Below are 21,153 nucleotides of genomic sequence, written 5' to 3'. Positions count from 1 at the left end.
GTCCCGAATGAAAGAAAAATAAAATAGAATCATACGGCATCGTAATGTACAGACATCTAAGCCATAAACAGGAACTGTTCATCATGGACATTGGCTGAAGGAATATTTGAATACAGGCATGTTCCCATGTAGTGAGAATTTATAGCACTGAAATTTCATAGTGGTTGGATACCAAACTAGCAAAGCAAATTGTGTTCATTTCGTTCGTTGCAAGTAATCGCAGCCATTGCCATTTCCTGTTGCGTTTTTCAGTGATACATGTGGACCAGGCAAACAACAAAGTGAAGCGCGATTTCCTCAAGGCCATGCTTCAAGGATCAGAGCCCAGCCCCGGAAGGTAAATTTTGCAGCCGAATGGGTCAGATGCCCTTCAACTTCACAATTTTGTATTTTCATGTGATAAATGCTACATGTTTCTTTCAAGGGTACATGATGTTGTCACATAGTAGCACCTGAATTTTATTTATTATTTATAATTTTCATTCCCACCCGCAAAAAAACAGAAAAGAACAACAAGTACAATGTGTACCCTTTTTTCCCCTCCAACAGGACAGTCATTCTCCTTGTAGAGGAGTAATTGATCCATGCCGTTTTGATTGTGGTTCAGAATAGCTGCTGGTTCAGGTAGAATGGTTCCCAGTCAGCCTTTCGCACACTTAAGTTATCCATATATAGACAGATAAGCAGTGCAGACCTGAGGGTAGTACTTGGCAATAAGACGGTAGTCTTTGTTTTCTCCATTTTACTTTAAAATTGAGCTTCATATGTTGGCTGGTGCACAATTTTTTAATGGAATCCGACAGGAAGTGCCATAAAGTGATCCCTTAAGAGCAGGCATGTATCACATCTAAAGCACTTTGAAGTTCAGAAAGATTTTTCTTCTCTTTTTTTCATTTCTGCAAACAAGGAAAGGACTTCCAGATTTACTGCATACATTAGTAAGATGGATAACATGCTGGTGCGAGCAGAACTCCAAATAAAGTTACAGATTTCCCAATAGTGCTATATTCTGTGTCCCGATCGTTGTTTCACAGGACTAATTTGAGTCCAGTGACTAAGCAGGATCTTTCGCTCAAATGTTGAAATTCCACAAACATTGGCATGCTGCCTCTGTACAATCATTGTGCAAGGTTAAGTCCATGTCATTCCAATGGTAGAAGATTAAATCCTTTCCCACTGAAATCTTTTGAAAGCCCATGCATGAACGCAAGATAGATAACCTTTTCCTTGTGTTCTGAAATGATTCTCCTCTTCCCTCACCTTCAAAGACTCCAGGGAAAGTCCACAGATTCCTCAGGAAGCAAATACCATTGCTCAACCATTCACCTCATGTCACAACCAGCAGTTAGTAATGCTCAAGTCTCATTTATTTCAGTAGGAATCCAGTGCTCATAACTGTGGACATGTGTTGGTTTAATTCCTACACATGCCCACAATTATACTCTGTCCTGTGTTACATTTTGAAGGGCAAGGTATAATCTCTTAAAATATATTTTTTTGAAAAAATAAAATCAGATTATATATAATTTCAAAATGCAGTGTGCTAACTTGTCATTCAGATCCACTCCTGCTTTATAGCAGGCTCACTAGAAACATGTTTCCCTTACTGCTGACATCTTAATTATGTGGAATTGGTGTACATATTCCATCGCCATGCTTCAAACGCTGCTTTTTACCATCTAGAATTAGGTTGAAGGAACTAGATGCCTCTTTCTTGATCCAATCTGTCTTGTTGGAGATGCTTCATCACTCTCTTGTGATTGTCCTTCTTGAATTATATAGCTCAGTAGCAGAGCGTATGCTTTGCATGCATATTCATGTTCAATCTCTGGCCTCTCCAGTTAAAAGGATATCATGTACCTTCTCTGAGCAAGACCTTGGCAAGCTCCTGCCAATCAGAATACACAGTACTAGGCTGGGTGGCTGAGTAGTCTGAGTCATCATAGGTTGTGCTTATCAGCTCTTGCCTTACGGTGGCCAGAAATGGACACCGTACTTCAAATGAGATCTCATGAGTAGATTCTGCCCCAAACCATATAAATCTGTACCTTGCCCTCATTGCAAACAAGATGCTCACTTTCTTGTTCAGTTGCATTTAGTCATTCATTTTGAAATCCCTACCTCGTCCTAGAAATCTGGTTTTTGACCCTTGCGGTTAAAGGTACTGTTCCGTGTGGAGCATCGGCAGTAAAATAGCAATTCATGCCCTGCTGTGGCATCATAATTACCATAATGCCATGACTAGCGCAACCAGCTTTCCATGTGGATTACTTGCGTGTCAAGCAAGGATGTCTCCTTCTGTGGGGAATTAGTATGGCAGCTCAGCACGTGGCTGAACACGTCCACACAAAAGCCATCTGCATCTGCTACGGTATCCGCAAAAGGCTTCCGCCACATGGAAGCGTTTTTCAGAAGTTACCATCCCACCTCCAGAACATCTGAAGCCAGCCTTGCCGTCTGGGCAGGCTCATCCATAAAGCCTCCTCACTCTCGTTCCACCTTTTAGAAGTTGGGCCATCAGGAAGGGAGATGCAGCCCTCGAATGCACAGACGCAGCACATTTTGAAGTTGGCGTATTGCTCCCTCGGCACATGTTTCCTATCACAATGCCTTATATAATAATAATAATAATAGTACCAGAACTTTTTTTCCATTTGAAACAGGAACTAAACTTTAAAGTTTAGGAAACCAAAGGACCCAGGATAAAAATATCATTCCAAATTGGCTGCACATGGTCTAGCTATAGCGATAGGCTAAATCAGTGATAATGGAAATTAGGACTAAAATTGCGTAACTTGAACACTAAACCCATACTTCTCCAAAGGCCTCCCCTCCTCTGTCTCTCAGCAGTAGGGGCAAGGGGGACTGTAATAATATTGGTCTATTACCTGTTTGAAAGGAGTGCAGAAAGTTTGGAACTCTTGAAATGTGTCCTATAAATGCAGAGTTTTAGTAAGATGATAAGAAGCGCACATCAGAACCAAACCACCCACCCAGATTTTATCTTTCAAACCCTTTGATTTAATATTTTTTTTAAAAAAAAAAAATTTATTGAGTTTTTCCACCTTTATACATTAAAAAATCAAAAAGAGAAAAACAAAAAAGTTAAAAACACATAAAGTTTACAATCCTTATTTTCAATAACATATTTCCCTGACTTCCCCACACCTCCCCTTCTTATATTCCAATTCAAATTGTTAATTCAACAAGTTCTTGTCCCCAATTTTTGACCTTTTTATATTTAATTCATTTAAAAAAAACACACCAATTTTAACTTATAAACATCAGTATTTAAACATCAGTGCTCATTCTTAAAACTTTTTTCTAAAGTCGACCCAAATTCCCTTCCACGAATTCCCCAATTTTCATACTAATAACAAAACAAAATTTTAAAAAAACAGATTATTCTTCTGCACCCTTTGGATTCCCAACCCCGACCCCCCCCTTTCCCGGTTTCAATCCCCAACAAATGACCATCAGTCTTAGTCTACTATCAGCCTGGAGACCTCACGTCCGAGGCTCTTAATTCTCTCTCAATTCCTCTCTGCCGGTTTTTTTGGTAGTCCTTAATATTAAACACCAGATCTCGGAGAAGCTCTGTCCCGATAGGGTCCATATTTCTTCCAGCCAGACCTCCATACTTAAAAGTGGAGCCTGAATCTTGTTTCTTACTCCTTTTAAGTCCAAATGTCCCAAAAGCTCCAACTTTCACCTTAATCAAATTTGTAATCCATATGTCTTCAGATCTCCACATAAGGAGATCTCTCCATTCTTCAATCTTCAATTCAAAACAGATTTTCATCATCCAGTACTTATTTTCCTTTGTAGCCATCATGTCAGGCCTCTGGCTCTCCTTTGTCATCTGCAACATTACATCTCCTCCTTCCTTTTCCTCAGAAACAACATATATCTCTTTCTCCACACTCTCAAATCTTTCAAGTTTCTCTTCTTGTCCAGCTGCATAGACTTCATGAGTCAAGTCCTTATCAAATTCAATGGATTTGTTTACTGTTAAGTCCAGAGTTGCAACATTTGTAGCCAAAACATCAATTTGGCCTTGTAACTTTCCCAAGAGAAGAAACACTCTGTCCAATTTAGCTTGAATTTTTCCTCCTTCAGCCATTCTTGTAATGTCCCAAAATCCCCTCTAGAGGGATTTTGGTTACTTTATCTTCCTTCCAGTTCAAATCCAAAAATCAAGTTAGTTTGTATCAGTTCTTCCTTATTTTCAACAAAATATAACCAAATTGTAGCAAATATATCCAGCAGAGATAGCAGAAACAAAGTTCTCTTTTTCCTTCTTGACAGCTAATTTGACAGCTGTCAAACTCTTCTATATCTCCTCAACAAGCTCTCTCGCGGATCACTCCCAGGTCCGGGGGGGTGGCACTTCAGCTCTCCAAATTAGCTCTTATCCTCCAGTAAAATTACTTATACTGCCAAATTGTGAAATTAATGTCTTTTACCCAATAAAGAAGAAGAAATTCTCTCGACCTTAGTTAGCTAGTCCTTGCTTTAGATTATTTATAAGACGGGGAGATGGACTTCCTGTTTGCGCCTTCCCCGATCGTGCCTAATTCAAAAAAAAAAATTTCTTTACAAATCCAATTTCCGTATTACTCACGGGTTATTGCTTTTAGAATCCAATTGTTCACAAGAAGAAGTCAGCGCTCTCCGACCATGGCATGCGGCTTCACTCCGCAGGAGAAGCAGTCGACTCTCAGCACCGCGCCGCTCACCCTGTCCCCCGTTCCGAAGCCTTTAAAAAGGCTCCTTCGCAGGTCGGGGGGGCGCAAATGGTGCCCGCCGAGTCACCAAGTTCACAGGCTTCAGCACCTGTGATTTCTGAGGGTCCCCACGTCGCCGCAGCGGCAAGACCCGGATCCTGCGGAGCCGATTCCCTCCGGAGCTCGGAGGGAATCCGCCATTAGCCGATGGCGCTAACCCAGAAGTCCCAAACCCTTTGATTTAAATCTGGGATGGCTAACCTGTGGCACTCCAGATGTTATTCAACTACAGCTCTCATCAGCCCCAGCCAATAGGAATTATGGGAGTTTTAGGCAAACAGCATCTAGAGGAGGTTTGCCATCCCTGGTTTAAAGGCTCTTCCCACAGATTAATCAAGTTACACGGCATCCCTGTACCTCTCTACTGTGAAATAAGCCCCACTGAGTACAGGGAACTTTCACCTGACATATAGGATTGTATCCTAAAAAATAAAAAATTAATTTAACCAGTTTAACATCTGGGGGCCTTTAAGGCAGCAAGAGTTTCTTTAAGCCTAGAAGGGTGAAATGAAGGGGAAAGGAATGAGATGCTGGTTTTGTTGGAGCAGCTAACACAGATAACAAGCACATTCACAACAAATCTCACAGAATAGGGTTCGATCAATAGTATAACCCCACTTTAACCCACTAACATTTCATGAAATGAAAGCAAGATTTGGCTTCAGTCCTATCTTATGTAGGAAGGTGCTTCCCCTTACCATTCCCATTTTGATCTTTTAGAAGCGAATGTGTTTTCTGAAGCAGTATCTACAGTATCAACAGTGGGATTAATTCTCACTGACGTTGATGTTTTCATAGATGTCATTTCTTGACATACGCAGCATACTTTGACTGTCTACAAAGCCAACATTCTGTGGTCTGGCTAGACCTCCCGATTGTGGCATTGATGAAGGTGCCAGGGAAAGTTAATGAGTTACATGTGTCTCTATGGTTTGTACTATTCCGTGTTTTCAAGTAAACAAACGCAGGCGAACATAGCAGGGGGAAGTAGCGGGAAGTAGGCTATTTGTCTGCTCCTTAAAGGATATTGTACTTTTAAATTTCCCCCAAATAGTATCTTAGTTTTATTCTGTATTCTGACTTAAGCGAGTGTCGCATTCCAAAGGACAGTTCGTTCCAATTCTTTGTACTTAAGTGGATAATTTTATTGGCAGAACTTACACCGCGTCTTAGCATTGTGCCTGAGATACTTTACGCTATGAGGAATGCATACAGCTAGAGGACATTCTCATATATTTTACATATGTGTTTGAAAGCTCTGTTTAACGGGATCGTGGGATCTTCTCTTGCTGACAAAAGGTTTTTGTGGTGTGGTTTTTTTGAGAGCGAGAAAGAGAGAACAATACAGATACAGAGGGAAAGCTGTCTTCTTGTGTACATATTTTTTTAAAAAAATACATTTAAAGCCAGGACTCACAATGTCATATTTTCTGCAGCTTAACCTTGTTGCATGTTCTTGGAAGGCCACATAGTTGTTGTTGTTGTTGTTGTTGTTGTTGTTGTTGTTGTTGTTGTTTCCTGTGAACTTTCTGGTGAAAGAATGGCACTGCGGCCACCACAGGCACTGGCTGTGTCCCTGGTTTTTGCTCTTTGAACAGCTGAACCATGTGGCCTGTCACAAAAGGGGCTTGACACTCAGGGTTTCTTAAAAAAAAGAAAGAAAACATTTGCCACGCAGCATGTCAAACTGCTCATCTTGACCTTCAAATCTGCAGTTCCTTGCATCCTCACCATCAGCTGCAGATCTCTGAATCCATTGGACAGTACTGGGAACTGGAGCCCCAGAACAGGATTCAAAGAGCTACTTGGAAGTTTGTCCAAGGCCTTTAGGGAGCCAAGTGGGATTTTTTGCTTCTATATCCATTTCACCCACACCAACACAATATTGCATCATCAGCTGCTTTTGAAACTCCCTTGAGTGATGGTTTGTCATTCAGCAGAGGAGTGGGGCGGTGGGTGCTTTAGAAACACAAATCCCGAAGCTGCCTTGAGCATATACATAAGCATATGCTTTGGGACTGTTGCTCAATGGTTATAGCTTTTACTTTGCATACAGAAGGTCCCAGGTTCAGTCCCCAGCATCTCCAGGTAAGGCTTGAAAACATCCTTGTCTGAAACCCTGGAGAACCATTTCCAGCCACTGTAGACCATACTGAACGGGCCCAATGGTCTGACTCTATATTAGGCAGATTCCTATATTCCTATGCTCTTTGCATCCTGACCCCTCACTGAGTGTGTTGGGAACCTCTCAACAGTGTTGTAGCCCTTATAGAACAGGAGGAACAGAGCAGGGACATAGGAAGCTGGTCTAAAGCCGTGCACGATGATCTCAAAATGAGACTGCAGCCTAGTTTCCTTCTGAAAATGCCATACACACCTTGGGCTGACAATTGCCCCCAGATGTGCTATTTACTGCAAATGGCACTCTGAGTAGGAAATAGCCACAGGCAGCAATTTCTGGCAGGAAACTGGTGGATTGGGGCCCTGTGGCTGCTTTCTCTTTAAAATTAAAGCACCCAGTTCTTAAAAGTGTGAATAATTTGTAATTGACCCTGAGATTCTCCAATGGAAGTTAAAACTGAAATACCAAAAATAAATATTTGAGTTCATTGCCTCCCCCCCTTTTTTTCCCCTTCTCAGCATACGATTTACAGTAGTAAGTGACCCTCCAGAGGATGAGCAAGATCTTGAGTGTGAAGATATTGGCTTTGCATACGTCAGTCTAATGGAGATATTTCGGAAAGGGCAAGACGTCATTGACCAAGACATCAACAGTGAGTTTGAGGGCATTTTCTCTTTAGTTTTGCTTTCTTACAGCTCTGAGGGTTGTATCCAATGCTAGTTCTACTTAGAGGAGACCCACAGACATTAATGAACCTAAGTTATTCAGGTTCATGTACTTCTGTGAGTCTCCTCTGAGTAGCACTGGCTATAACCCTCAGTTCCCAAATCTTTCCCAGGTTTGTTTGGGCTTCCACCCACCTCCCGCTTGGAGAGGTGGAATTTTTATCAGGTAGTCCTATAGAAAGAGAGATAGCAAAGAAGACCCAAGTCATTTTGTTGTCTGAAACAAAGGACAAAATAGCACTTCCCCCTTCTCCATTCCATGTACAAAACGCAGCCACTGCAGAGTGTTCCCCACCACACCTGAGCAGAGGCCATGTGACACACACAACTCTCATCACCCCTCATCACCTGCTGACTGAGGCAGCCACTCTACCTAATGATAGAGCTGGCCCAGATAAATATTTTTATAAAAGTGGATTTTGGATTGTGGCAGTTCTTGGAATGCTATTCCAGACCTCAGAAGTGAATTATAGTTATAAAAGCTGTATTAGCAGCTGGTGGTGTTTGGGAGGAGTTTACTGCAATTCCTAAAACAAGACTGAACCCACCATCTTCCTTACAACTTAGGTACATTCTTCTGAACCAGACATCAAGCATTTGTTCTTGAACTGGTAATCTTAGGTCACAACTAGATTTTGTTTTGGTTGTTTATCCTGGATTTTGTCCATATCTTTGCAACAACTCAGTTAGGTTAGGGCTGGGGGATGAGTGACTGGCCCTGTTTTACCCAGTGAAGCGATGTGGAAACTTGAACGTGGATCTCTCTGCACCATGCTGGTTTTCTGTGTGATTGAGGACATGTGTTTTAGAAGATCCAGCTTTCATATTCTGGATTGTAAACAAAAATTAAGGCAGTTTTCCATTTTGGATACGCTGGGAAACTGGTTTAATAAACAGCAATGGAAGTACTGAACTGTGGGTGGAGGGAAAGGATAAGGATGGAGGACATGGACATAAGGCTCCTTCTTAGTCCAATAAACTTTGGTTTATTACATCAAGACTGTTACAGCTACCCTAAATTCTCAGGATGATAAGGTAAATCTTGGACAGTCATTAACCTATTAGTCATGGGGAGGGACCATGTGCAGCCAGTTTGGAATGTCCTTTTTTAATGTAGTATAATCTACCTAGGAAGAGCTCACTCTTGTGCAGGAGAGCAGGTTTCATCTTCCTCCACCATAAGAAGGTGATGGCAGTGGTCCTTCACCTATGTGTTTGTAGTTGGTGAGAACCCAGGACTTTCCACAACTCTTATCTCATTCTGCCTTTGTTAAACGTATGCTCCACATCTGGAGATGTGGTTAGCTCATGGTCTCAAAAGAGCAATTGACTGCGGTTCTCAGATGCGCTTACTTGAAATGGCCAAGAGTTCTGTTACTACAACACACACACACACACAATCACTTTGTGCGTGTGAATGAAGGGTCTTTGCATTTCCGCAACCGAAGTTGAAGCTCTTCAAAGGTGTGGAATGCGAGGGTCTGTGAACTTGCTATTGACATTGCTTTCCCTCTCTGCTTCTTTTCCAGTTTTCGATTCACCAGATGGTGGAGCGGTAATTGGGAAGCTCAAAGTAACAGTAGAAGCCCTCCATGCTCTGCGCTCAGTCTATGAGGAGGTCTGAAAATGAGAGCCTGTGTTGACAGATGTGCTTTCTCCCCGCATAACCAACGCACAGGCTAGATCTAGGAAGAGAGAGACAGAGATGCTACAGAATATTTAATGTATAATTTATATGTGAAGGATGCACAATTTGCAGCTGTAAACTTTGTATATTTTCCTGTCTGTTTGGATTTTCCTTTTTATACATTTCCCTCCCCAACACACACCCTTAAGGCTACAGCCCCTACCCCACAATGGACACCAGCTTGTAAATAATTAATACCTACATGATTGAATGATGTGCTTTATTTGCATTTTCAACATGATGTTTGCCTTAACATAAAACAGTAATAAAAATGCAAGTCAAATTTTTAATTTTTAATAAAATAAAAAAACCTTAAGCCTTAGAAAACTGATTAAAAATACTTTTATGTTATCCCTAATCACCCCACTAAATGGAATGCCTGCGATTAGCCTCATTAAGGATTTTATACTGTGAAGCTTTTATTAGAAGCAATATATGAAAATTACTTGGATTAATGTGTTAATCTGCCTCTTTAAAATGCTAATATCCATTTTATGCACATTAAATCTCAGTATGCGTTTTCTTTGATGCATGCCGTTTCTATCAATTAAATATAAAGAAGGAGACTGGTCCCAAGACTTATTAAATTACTGCAAGCTTTTATAAAAAGAAACACACAACTTTTGCCCTTCTGCTAACATTATAATCAGTTGTTTGTGATTATCAAGTTTTTTGAAGGGAGAGGATTGTGTAAACCTCCCTTTTTTGTTTTGTTTTGTTTTTCATCTCCAGGAAAAAGAGATTTACATATTTCAACTAATAGCTATCAAAGTGCAAGATGAAACCATAAAAGAATCGATCAGATTATCTTACGCTCCAGGCTGGGCCTTTGGTTCCCTTCTCACCCTCACCCCCACCCCCACCACACTTAAAACTTATATAAAACATGAATAACAAATAGTTGTATCCTGATAAACAATGATTGAAAACAGCCTGGAAACTCAATTTTCCAGCTTTCAACCAATGCTGATGAAGGATTTAATTGATTTTTTTTTAATTGAGCCGTGGATCAGCCCCTCAAAAAAGATAGAAGTTTCTAGATAAGATTCATTTGGAATAGCTTATGCTTTTTCTATTTCTGAATATCTTTTTAGTGTATTTTAAACGGGATTTTATAGGTAAAGGGGGCCCTTTGCCATTTACAAAAAAACAGGCTATATTTATTTCGTAAGCATATGTAAAGTATTCAGAAAGATAAGTAATTTATTAAAATCTACCTAATTTGCCGTGATATATTAAATCTCTGCTTCAGTGATCACAGGCCATTTCATTTACAGAATTAGGCATTCCCTCTTTGTGTGATTAAAGCTCTGGAAAATGAGTTCTTTGCTCCTATTTGTGAACATTCAGAGCCTGCTAATGGCAAGAAGATGGAATAGATTATGAGACAATTCATTACAGTTCAACAGCGCAAAAAAAAGCCAGACAAAATGCAAAAAGAAAAAGCACAACTGTGAATATCTGCATATAGTTTGAACCATCTGTGCTCTAATGGCCTCAGATACGCCTCTTCACCTTGAGGAGGCTTTGAAATGGCAGCCATACAATATTAATTTGTTGATGTACATCGAGAAGCCATCAGAATATATAAATTTTTGACCACAGAAATCTCCGAATTCTGCCATTAAATTCCCGTCCTCCTCATTTCCAAATTTTAGGGGAGGACCATCTCCAAGGAATACATTTGGCAAGTTCTCACAACAATTTAATCCCATGGAATGTTCTAGAAACCACAGATGGTGACATTCCTTAGCCCCCTTTCCATTCCCAGTCAACAGGCACATGTTTGTGTTCTCACTTGCGCTGCTTCTTAGTTCATTTCTTGGCCCATATTTCCCAGTGTTCTTTGGCCCCCCACAACTATATTGTCATTAAGACTTCTTGTTATACTTTACAGTAATTTAAAACAGCTAGATTCAACACCAAGATTAATAAAGTGGCTTTTCAGAATTGGAGTTGTGGCATTTAAGCAGGAGGTTTGCATTATTCACCTAATATTTTGCAACCCAAAACAAAATCACTTCCTTATAAAGAAGTGAACATGAAGCCTCACACACACACACAACACCATTTGTTGAGGTTCTGTAGTGTAACTGAGTTTCATGGAAAACTTAAAGGACACACCAGTCAGTAATCCAGACAAGGACTTTATTGTCCTCAAATACAAACAGAACAGAAATAGGAGACTTCTGGATCCCGTGCCATCTGGTAACTAAAGCTGCAATCCTAATCCTGAAGTAAATCCCATTGAATTCAAAGGGGTTTATTTCCAAACAAGATGGAGTGGGGGGTAGGATTGCAACCTATGCCATAAAAAACTGCTTTCCACAGTTTTTAACAGGAATGGGTTGTGTCCAATGTTAACCCTAGACTCGTTGAAATTGATAAACATGATTAACTTAGGTTCATTAATTTCTATGAGTCTACTGTGAGTAGAACTTAGTTGGACACTATTTTCTGAAATAAACCTTTTAGGCTGTACTAGATGGTAAAATTGGGAAGTTGTTAATTCTCATTTCGCTTAGGCATCGGCAGTTTTCACCTAATGTCAAAAGAGCCTGCTACATCAGGCCACTTGCCCACCTAGTCCAGCATCTTGTCCCAGTGTCCATCCAGATGCCTCCAGGAAATCCTCAAGCAGGAGCTGTGTACAATTTAAGACTTGGCATTTAGCCTTTGCCAACTGAAGGTGGAAGTGTAAAAGTCATAAATTCACCTGGAGCAAAAATATTGCAGGCATTGTGGCTGATTGGTTGGTTGGTTGGCATGCATCTGTCTGTCTCAGGAGACAATGCAGGAGTACACCTTTGAGAGGTGAAGTCAAACTGTTGGAAGGTCACAGTGCTTCCTGTGGCTGTAGTGACTGATACAGGGGAGACATATTTTGTTGCAGCTGGGGCAGATGAAGACATCTGGTTGTGCTGCTGCAGATGCACCATGACATTTCTTCTCTCTGCCACTGCTACCAGCACTGCTGTTAATGCACAACTTGACTGGTTGCCTCATACAGTGGTACCTCGGGTTACATATGCTTCAGGTTACATACGCTTCAGGTTACAGACTCCACTAACCCAGAAATAGTACCTCGGGTTAAGAACTTTGCTTCAGGATGAGAACAGAAATTGTGCTTCGGCGGTGTGGCAGCAGCAGGAGGCCCCATTAGCTAAAGTGGTGCTTCAGGTTAAGAACAGTTTCAGGTTAAGAACAGACCTCCGGAACGAATTAAGTACTTAACCTGAGGTACCACTGTATTTGCAGGGAGGACCATAGTTCAGTAGTAGAATACATGTGTTGTGTGCAGAGTATTGCAGGCTGTGTCTCTATCATCTCCAGATAGGGCTGGAAAAGACCCCTTTTGGAATCCTTGGAAGGACCTTTGCTAGTCATTTCAGGAATAGGAAATGTGGTTATGTTTGGCTACAACCTCCATCAACCCCGATAATTTGCTGTATGAGCTGGAACCAATGGACTCCAACAACATCTGGAGAGCAGCAAGCTCCTCTTTCTGCCTATAGACCACTGGTCTTTGACAGGTGGGTTGGAGTTCCTAGCTGGGTCATAGCTTCGCCTTAAGGCAGTTTACAACAGCAGCAGCAGCAGCACTATAAAAGTATATGGTAAGAAGAAGTGGATCCCCAAATGCATGTTTTACTTAAAGATGGTTGAAGGGTACTGCACACAATGCTGAGCTAGGTGAGCCAGTGCTCCATCTTGTCCTGCACTGTCTACCCCAACCTGGTGCCCACCAGATGTTGGGCTGCAACTTCCCCCCATCTCTGACCTTTGGCTGTGCTGGCTGGGGCTGAAGGGAATTGGGAGTCCCAACAACACCTGGAGGGCTGCAAATTCGCCACTCCTAATCTAGGTCCATGGGACACGGGTGGTGCTGTGGGTTAAACCACAGAGCCTAGGACTTGCCAATCAGAAGGTTGGCGTTTCGAATCCCCGTGACGGGGTGAGCTCCCGTTGCTTGGTCCCTGCTCCTGCCAACCTAGCAGTTCGAAAGCACATCAAAGTGCAAGTACATAAATAGGTACCGCTCTGGTGGGAAGGTAAACAGCGTTTCCGTGTGCTTCTCTGGTTCGCCAGAAGCGGCTTAGTCATGCTGGCCACATGACCCGGAAGCTGTACACCGGCTCCCTCGGCCAATAAAGCGAGATGAGTGCCGCAACCCCAGAGTCGGCCATGACTGGACCTAATGGTCAAGGGTCCCTTTACCTTTACCTTTAATCTAGGCCCATTATTTCTTCAGATGACTTCCATATCCTTTATCTACTCTTCCTGGTAGCAGCTCTCTGGGATTTCAGACTGGGTGGGGCCATTCCTAGTCCTACCTAGAGTGCCGGGGATTGAACCTGGGGCTTTCTGCATGCCAAGCATGTGCTTCTCACCAAGCTGCCCTATGCTCTAAACGCTCCCCTACGCTCAGCAAAGGGAGCTATGGACAGAAGCCCACTTGCAGTAGGGATGTGAAAAACATTTGTGTTAATTACAGAACTTTGCTCTTTGTTATGAATAATAATTCCCAGCCACCAACATGTAAACAGAGAGACCCTGACAGCTATTATGGTTTCCAAATGTGGTTTATTCAGATTATTTTTCTTCAGATCGTTGGCAGTGTTGCATCTTCCAATTTACAATGGTTTGCTATTGCTTTCCTTATATCAACTTAATAAAGGAACCTGGAGAGCCCAGATGAATGGAATTAAATTCAGTGATTACTATCAAAGCTTAACTAGACCTAGACTTCGCAGTTTAAACTTGAATAGTGCTGGTTTGTAGTGTGCTTGATGTGTTTAACTTTCTATGCCAATAAAGGAGGTTGGTTGGTTGATTGATTGATTGATTGATTGATTGATTGATTGATGGATGGATGGATGGATGGAAGTGTGTGTGTGTGTGTGTGTGTGTGTGTGTGTGTGTGTGTGTGTGTCTGAATAAATAAATAAACTCTGTGTTTACACAAGAGGAGGTTATTCCCTGGCCAAAAGGTAGATTGCCAGACTTTTAGTGTGCATATTTTTTTTCAAGCCACAGTTCCTATCTTGCAATGCTTTAGGAGCTGCTGATATGGACTCAGAGCTACTAGATTTCAAGGGTCTTCTGCCATTGTCCGTCCCGCGAAGGGTGAAAGGAGAATGCAAGGGAGGTGGTGGTGGTTGTTTTTCAAAGCAGGGGTGATTAGGTCTTTCATATACACCCTCCCTTTGCTCCTCATTTCATGGCACAAGCAATTCAACCCCAAAGTTTCTGATTAACTACAGGTTCCCATCTCCTTTTTTATTGTTTGGAGTTTCAAGCCCTTCACATGTACTGAAGACGATAATCAGCAGCGGCTTGTGCAGGGTCACAGAGGCAGTGGTAACTTTATGGTGGTGGCATGCTTGACAGGAATAGGGTGAAGCAAGGTTGGGGGGCCTCTGGCTTGCGGAAGCTGCTGTCACCAACTCAGAGCTGTCCTGACCTCATCACTGCCACTTCACCCATCCCTGGAGGCCACGACTGCTTGAGCCACCAGTGCTAATAGTCTTTGCTTTCTGGTTCGAATGACATAGGAATCTGGTTAATTGGAAACTTCCTAGTTGAATTGTAGCTTCCACAAAGGGAGAGCTGAAAGGGACACACAGCCAAAGGCTTGTGAAGACCCCAGTTTCGTGAGCTGAGCTATTATCATCCGGACATGGTCAAAGTGTGGACAATCCACACAGCCCCATGTATGTGAAGAAAAAGGTAACTCTTCTTACCAACGCATATAACTCTTCTTCTGCGAAATGGCACTATTGTTTGCAGTCCAACATCAGTGGTTTCAAACACAAAACATCACTTACACATGTTTGAATAACAATCCGCCCAGGATTTCTGTGGATTTAGCAAAATACAGGGTTTTCTCCCCTTAATGTATTCAGTCAAACTGGCACTGTGATAGAACACAGAATTATTTCCTTATGTAGAAAGAGAGAGAAAAGAAAATAGTTTTTCCCCCCCCCTCCAAAAGGAAAGCAAAATTTCATTCTGAAGCCAACAAAGGAAAGCCTCTGGATTCTGAATACTCAGGGCCAATCAATAATAGGCAGAGTGATCATTATTCTATACAATAACATAGCCATTCCTGCAGGGTCATTGGCCACTGCGACTGAGAGAAATGTGGTATGTGATTGATTACAAGTAATCTGTTTTCCTAAGGAAATCCAAGAATGCCGCTGTATATCTCAAAACAAGGCCCTAACAATGCTACATTTGCATGTATATTAGGAAGTAAATCATGCTGATCTCAATAGGCCTTATTCCAAAGTAAGGATGTGCAATAATGCAGCTCTGAGGTGTTCTAGGGAGGCCTTTCCATAGGTCCTGCCAACCTCACAGGAAGTTTTGATGAGGACATGAGGAAGGGCCTTCTCAGTGGCTGCTCCCAGATTGTGGAGGCTAGGCTGGCCCCTCTAGGCTGGCCCCCTCGCTGCTTTCCTTTTGCCAGCAGACAATTATATTTCTCACCCTTCAGGCCTTTGGCCACTAATTGGCTGCTATGGCAGAATCATCTGAGGTTCAGTGTTGCGCTTTTCTGTGTGCTTTTTAAAGCTTTTCAGTGCTGTTTTATTATAGGGTTGCTTATTTTATTGCTTTTTTTAAAAAAAATATTTATTGTGTGTGCTTTAGTTGATACCAGTTTTAATTTATGCTGTGAGCCGCCTTGGATCGTGCACTGGGAGAAAGGCAGGATAAAAATAAAATAAAAATAAATAAAGCATACAGACAATAAGGGGGGAATGTTTGCAATAGTTGTATTTTATTATTACCTTATAGTTTGCATTTTACAAATATTGCACTGTGATATGCATCCACTGTTTATTTGAGCACATCAGAATCCACCATCATTTGGAAGCTATTTATAATGGGTTTGGCTGTGATTATGCCCCTAAATGAGATGGCATTTGTTCTTTCAAAATACCCACAAGTGTTTGTCTAATTAAACAGAAGCATTATCAGACAGCTTTATTAGCTTACACTAAGCATAGATTAAGCAAAACCATACCGTCTTGATATTTTTGTAACCAAGAGAGCATGTATTATAATCATAACCAGTCAGTATAAATAGACATTGATCTTTTTCTTAAGGTAGGAATAGATGTTCCATTCAGATCTTGGCATTATGCTTTGTGAGGGGGTTTCTGCTTAATGTGATAGTATCAAGTGAGGGAATGTAGGCCACTTGGCCAATGTTTTACCACACCTTGGTTAAATTCCAATAGGGCTACCAGGGTGAGGACATTCTCTAACTACTAGTTTGGTGTTTTCAACTACTAGAGGATTGGGACCAAAACTGGGTTGCAAGATGAGCTCTGATTATTCCCCCAATAAAACAGCCTCCCTCTCCATCGTCTTTTCGCTGATGGTGATTGATAGAGTAAAGCAGAAAGACTGAGAGGTCTGGAACAAGAGAAAGGGAGAGAACAAAAATGAAGGGGGGGGTTGTCCTATGTAGACAGAGGAGTGCCAGGGAGGGGCAGGGGTGGGGAAACAAATAGCTTATTCTGCCTCCAATGTTATCCTACTCAAAATAGACCCACTGGAACAGATGAATCTGACAAACGAAGTCAGTATGCCAAGTTCAAAATCCAAGGGTTGATCCACACAAGCGAAGTCCAAAGGTCAGGAAAGAAGGTTTAGGGTCGATCCAAGTAGCCAAGTCCAAAGTCCAGCAGTCATGGTACAGTGCAGAGTCAAACCCGAAGCACAATCCTCTGGACGTCCAGGAGCATCGTCACGGGCAGTTGAACAGACACAGAACCTCAGCTCTGCTTCCCTTTTATACTTTGCCTGCTGACTGCAGGATCTGGGCTTGATGAGGCATGTGAGCCTCACCTGTTCCGAGCCTACTCCAGCTGAGGCATCACACACCTCCTCCCAAAGCTAGCAAGACCACCCCCCCAGCCAGGTAGGGGACTGGGCTGTGGGCCCTTGCATGCCTTGGCCTCCTGGAGTACCCTACCCACTGCTCCCTAAGCCTCATGTCCATGGAGACATGGGCCCCTCTGGCTCTGTTGATGGGTCCTGCTGCTCTGGTTCCTGTGCACTGACCCCTATCCCCTCGCTGTCCTCTGTCACCCTGTGAGTACTTCCTTCCCATCCCCATCTTGCCCCGGTGTGTCCCTCTTCCTCCTCCCCGTTGTCCTGCCAGTTCATGACACCCAGGATTCTTTGCTGGAAGCCATGACTTAAAATGGGATAATGCTGCTTTTAATGTAAGGTGTGAATGTGGCCCTTGCCTTCAGGTACAGTGGATGATATTGTCCCATGAACAGTTATGAAGTAAGATTCAACTTGTCCAGTCCGATTCCAGATGTGAGGGTGTCACCTTCTTCTTCGCCTCAAATAGCAAAATGTGTCAGGTTGGCCCTGTCCACATGAAATAAATTTTGTGGGATTTGCATCTCTTTCGCTCCATGCAGTGCATCCAGGAGGGCGGAAGCTTAGTTGCTTCTTTCCAAGACAACTCCCATCAGAGCATGGGAGAACAGAAGCTCTGCTGAAAATTTCCCAGCACTCCTTCAGTGGGATTTGGATGCTTGCCTCAATACATTTTGCCTTCCTTACAGTTAGTGTCTATATTATAATCAGCCTTTAATAACATCCAGAAGGTTCTGCACTTTCAACAAATCATTCCCACCACTCCAAAAAATGTGTCTCAAATTAGCCTGTTTTGCCATAAATCAATAAACTAGCAGATTCCACTGCAATCTTGAGTTCTCCCCAACAGGGGGCTCAGTGCACGGACAGTATTTTGGGGAGCGGACATAGCTCAGCGGTGGAACATCTGCCCTCCATGTAGAAGGTCCTAGGTTCAATCCTGGCTGGATTTGTGCTTCCCTCTTTGTCTTAATTATTGGCATGGCTGCAGAGAGTCTGACCAGGTCTGCATGGGTGAATTGGGTTTATGGCCTGGGTTAGGTGTCAAAAGCTGGCATCCTTGGGCAGCTGCCAAAGTCCAGCATCCCAGAATGACCCACTTACTTACCTATGCCCTGCTGCGCAGCAAGCAACAGCTACCATTATCTGCCCTCTCTCTTTCTAAGGGGAAGGTTCCCCTAACAGGCACACATATCACTTCATAAACTATATTGCCTTTTCTTTTAAAGTGTTAATTTCAAAGGACAGCCATGTTTCAGTTCACATACTGGTCTGAGAAGTGTGGATTAGGGAGTTTCTTATTAAAATGCAACCAAACAAATTGCCCCTCCATCCCTACTCCCAGGGATGCAATCCTAGAAAGGAGAAGCTGGTTACAGTGGTACCTCGGGTTAAGTACTTAATTCGTTCCGGAGGTCCGTTCTTAACCTGAAACTGTTCTTAACCTGAAGCACCACTTTAGCTAATGGGGCCTCCTGCTGGCGCCGTGCTGCCAGAGGACAATTTCTGTTCTCATCCTGAAGCAAAGTTCTTAACCCGAGGTACTATTTCTGGGTTAGTGGAGTCTGTAACCTGAAGCGTATGTAACCTGAAACGTATGTAACCCGAGGTACCACTGTATATTTCTTCATCCAATTCCCTGCTGGGTTGCACCAGCAGAGTGGAAGTGGGGACAAAGTATGCGTTGTTTTTTTACAGGTCTGATTTTGGGGCATGTTGGGGGACTGGGAAGGTGCTGCATGCTTTGTGCCCCTGCCTTCCTTTGATTCACCCACAGGACACAACTTTTTGGGACCCAATTGATGTAGGTTGGGCAAGGGGCACCAGGAGCAATGGAAGGGTCTGTCAAGTTCAGTTATTTCCATTTCTCCCCCTTCCAATCCAAAATCCACAATTCTGCAGCAATTGCAAAAATTAAAATTAAATCCTCTTGAAAACTCTTCTGCTCTTCTGCATTTTAGTGCGAATTTCTCCTAATTAACAGACATCTCTAAGCAGTTTTGACTAATGTACACGTTTCTGCAAGCAAGTTCTCCTCATATAATGTATTTTGGACTGTTGCACCAGGATGGGATCTTGAGCAGAGAAATTATTGTAGGGAAAGAGTGGGGCAAACGGTTTGATTTGCACACACCCTGTACATTTAAAGCAAATGGCTTTCCCCAAAGAAGCCTGGGAATCAGGGCTGGCCTGTTCATGAGGCGGACTGAGGCAGCTGCCTCTGGCAGCAGAATCCAAGGGGCAGCATGCCCTGTGCTCCCCGGTGCCTGGAGCAACGAGGAGAAGAGGTGGTGGCTTTTGGGTTCTGGTGAGGTCTCGTGGACTGCTCAAAGCTGTGTGATTCTGTATGCAAGGCTTTGGTGGGACAGCTGGGGAGGCAACTTCTTGTATCACCTCAGGCAGTGAGATGGGCTTCCCCTGCTGGGAATGGTAGTTTGTAGTGGGTGCTGGGAATTGAGGGGTAAACTACCAAGGTTAGATTACTGCAATGTGTTAAATGTAGGGCTGTCTCTGAAGATGGTTCGGATACTTCAGCTAGTGCAGAATTCAGTGGTCAGGTTGCTCACCGGAGCAAGATGGTTTGAGCATATTACACCGATCCTGGTTCGACTGCACTGGCTACCAGTTAGTTTCCGGGCCCAATTCAAAGTGCTGGTTTTGACCTACAAAGCCTTAAACGACTCAGGACTGCAATACCTCAAGAACCGTCTTTTTCCATACAAACCTACTCAGATCTTGAGATCAACTTCTGAGGCCCTTCTTCAAGAGGTCCGGAGGGTGGCAACACAAGAATGGGCCTCTCTGCAGTGGCTCCCTGTCTCTGCAATGCTCTCCCCAGGGAAGTTCACCTGGCACCTTCATTATACACCAGGCAAAAGCATTCATTTTTAACCAGAACTTTGGTTGATTTGATTGACATCCTATGTATGCCCTTTTAAAATGTGGGGTGTGTGTGTGTGTGTGTGTGTGTGTGTGTGTGTGTGTGTGTGTGTTTGGAGCGGGGAGGGGTTATTGGGTTGTTGCTTTTATTTCGATGATGTATTTTGTGGTTTTATATTTTTATTTTATTCTGTAAACCACCCTGAGACCTCTGGGTATAGGGCAGTATATAAATTCAATTGATAATAATAATAATAATAATAATAATAATAATAATAATAATAATAGTACCATTCCCATGATTCTTTGGGTGAAGCCAGTGCTTTTTTTCTTTTTTAAAAAATGTTTAGGACTACTCTCATTTTGACTCAAGAATATCACCATTTTATAGTTCAAATTGGAAAAATAAATACAGTAAATGGACAAAAGTATAAAGATTCACAAAATGTTTAGGGGTATGCATACCCCCAGAAAAAAAGCATTGGGTGAAGCCATGTGCTTTTAATGTGTGGTGTGTCTGTACAGCTATGCCTCATTCACCTCTGGAATAGGCAGGCTGTGTGAAGCCACTGGATTTTGTGACCCTGCCATACATAACAGAATGCTGGCCTTCTGCCTTTGTCTGCGCCATGGGAGGTCATTGCTGGACATAATAATAGCTGATAATATTTCCTTTTCTCCTTTGCTTCTAACCTGTACTTTGGTTGAGAATATAACTTTTCCTGAGGGGCGGACTTCGGTATTTCCAATTTCAGCAGCGCCCTGTGCAAGGCCAGAATTTGGCACCCTCTGCCTCTTGCCTTTCATTCTGTGCATGCACTATGTCATAGTTGTAACACCTTGGAGCACCCCCCTCGGCTCAGCACTGCTCTAAATCGACCTCTGTCCTGAGGTTACCATCTTGTATCCAATTCCCTGGCAAGAAGACACATTGAAATCAATGGGACTTATTACTGCATAAATGTGTGAGTAAGCATGGATAGTAATTAAGCATGTCCCCCCCCCCAAGAAGAAGAAGAAGAAGAGAGATAAAACAATGAATATGTG

The 21,153-nt window shown here is 42.7% G+C and overlaps 1 protein-coding gene across 2 annotated transcripts in view; it reads left to right on the top strand.

The window, feature by feature from the left end:
* RPGRIP1L (RPGRIP1 like) overlaps positions 1-9,887 on the top strand; it is an 80,297-nt gene extending 70,410 nt beyond the window's left edge. For both annotated transcript variants that reach the window (XM_053400098.1, XM_053400097.1), the window contains 3 exons: positions 253-337; positions 7,428-7,561; positions 9,164-9,887. In XM_053400098.1, coding sequence (XP_053256073.1) covers positions 253-337; positions 7,428-7,561; positions 9,164-9,258 — 314 coding nt within the window. In that variant the 3' untranslated portion in view covers positions 9,259-9,887. The remainder of the gene's footprint in view (positions 1-252; positions 338-7,427; positions 7,562-9,163) is intronic.
* The last annotated feature ends 11,266 nt before the right edge of the window (positions 9,888-21,153 follow it).

Source organism: Podarcis raffonei, chromosome 8 (assembly GCF_027172205.1).
Source record: "Podarcis raffonei isolate rPodRaf1 chromosome 8, rPodRaf1.pri, whole genome shotgun sequence".
In the NCBI taxonomy this organism is placed as follows: Eukaryota; Metazoa; Chordata; class Lepidosauria; order Squamata; family Lacertidae; genus Podarcis; species Podarcis raffonei.
Note: the sequence above shows the minus strand (reverse complement) of the source record. Positions and strands in the feature narration are given on the sequence as shown.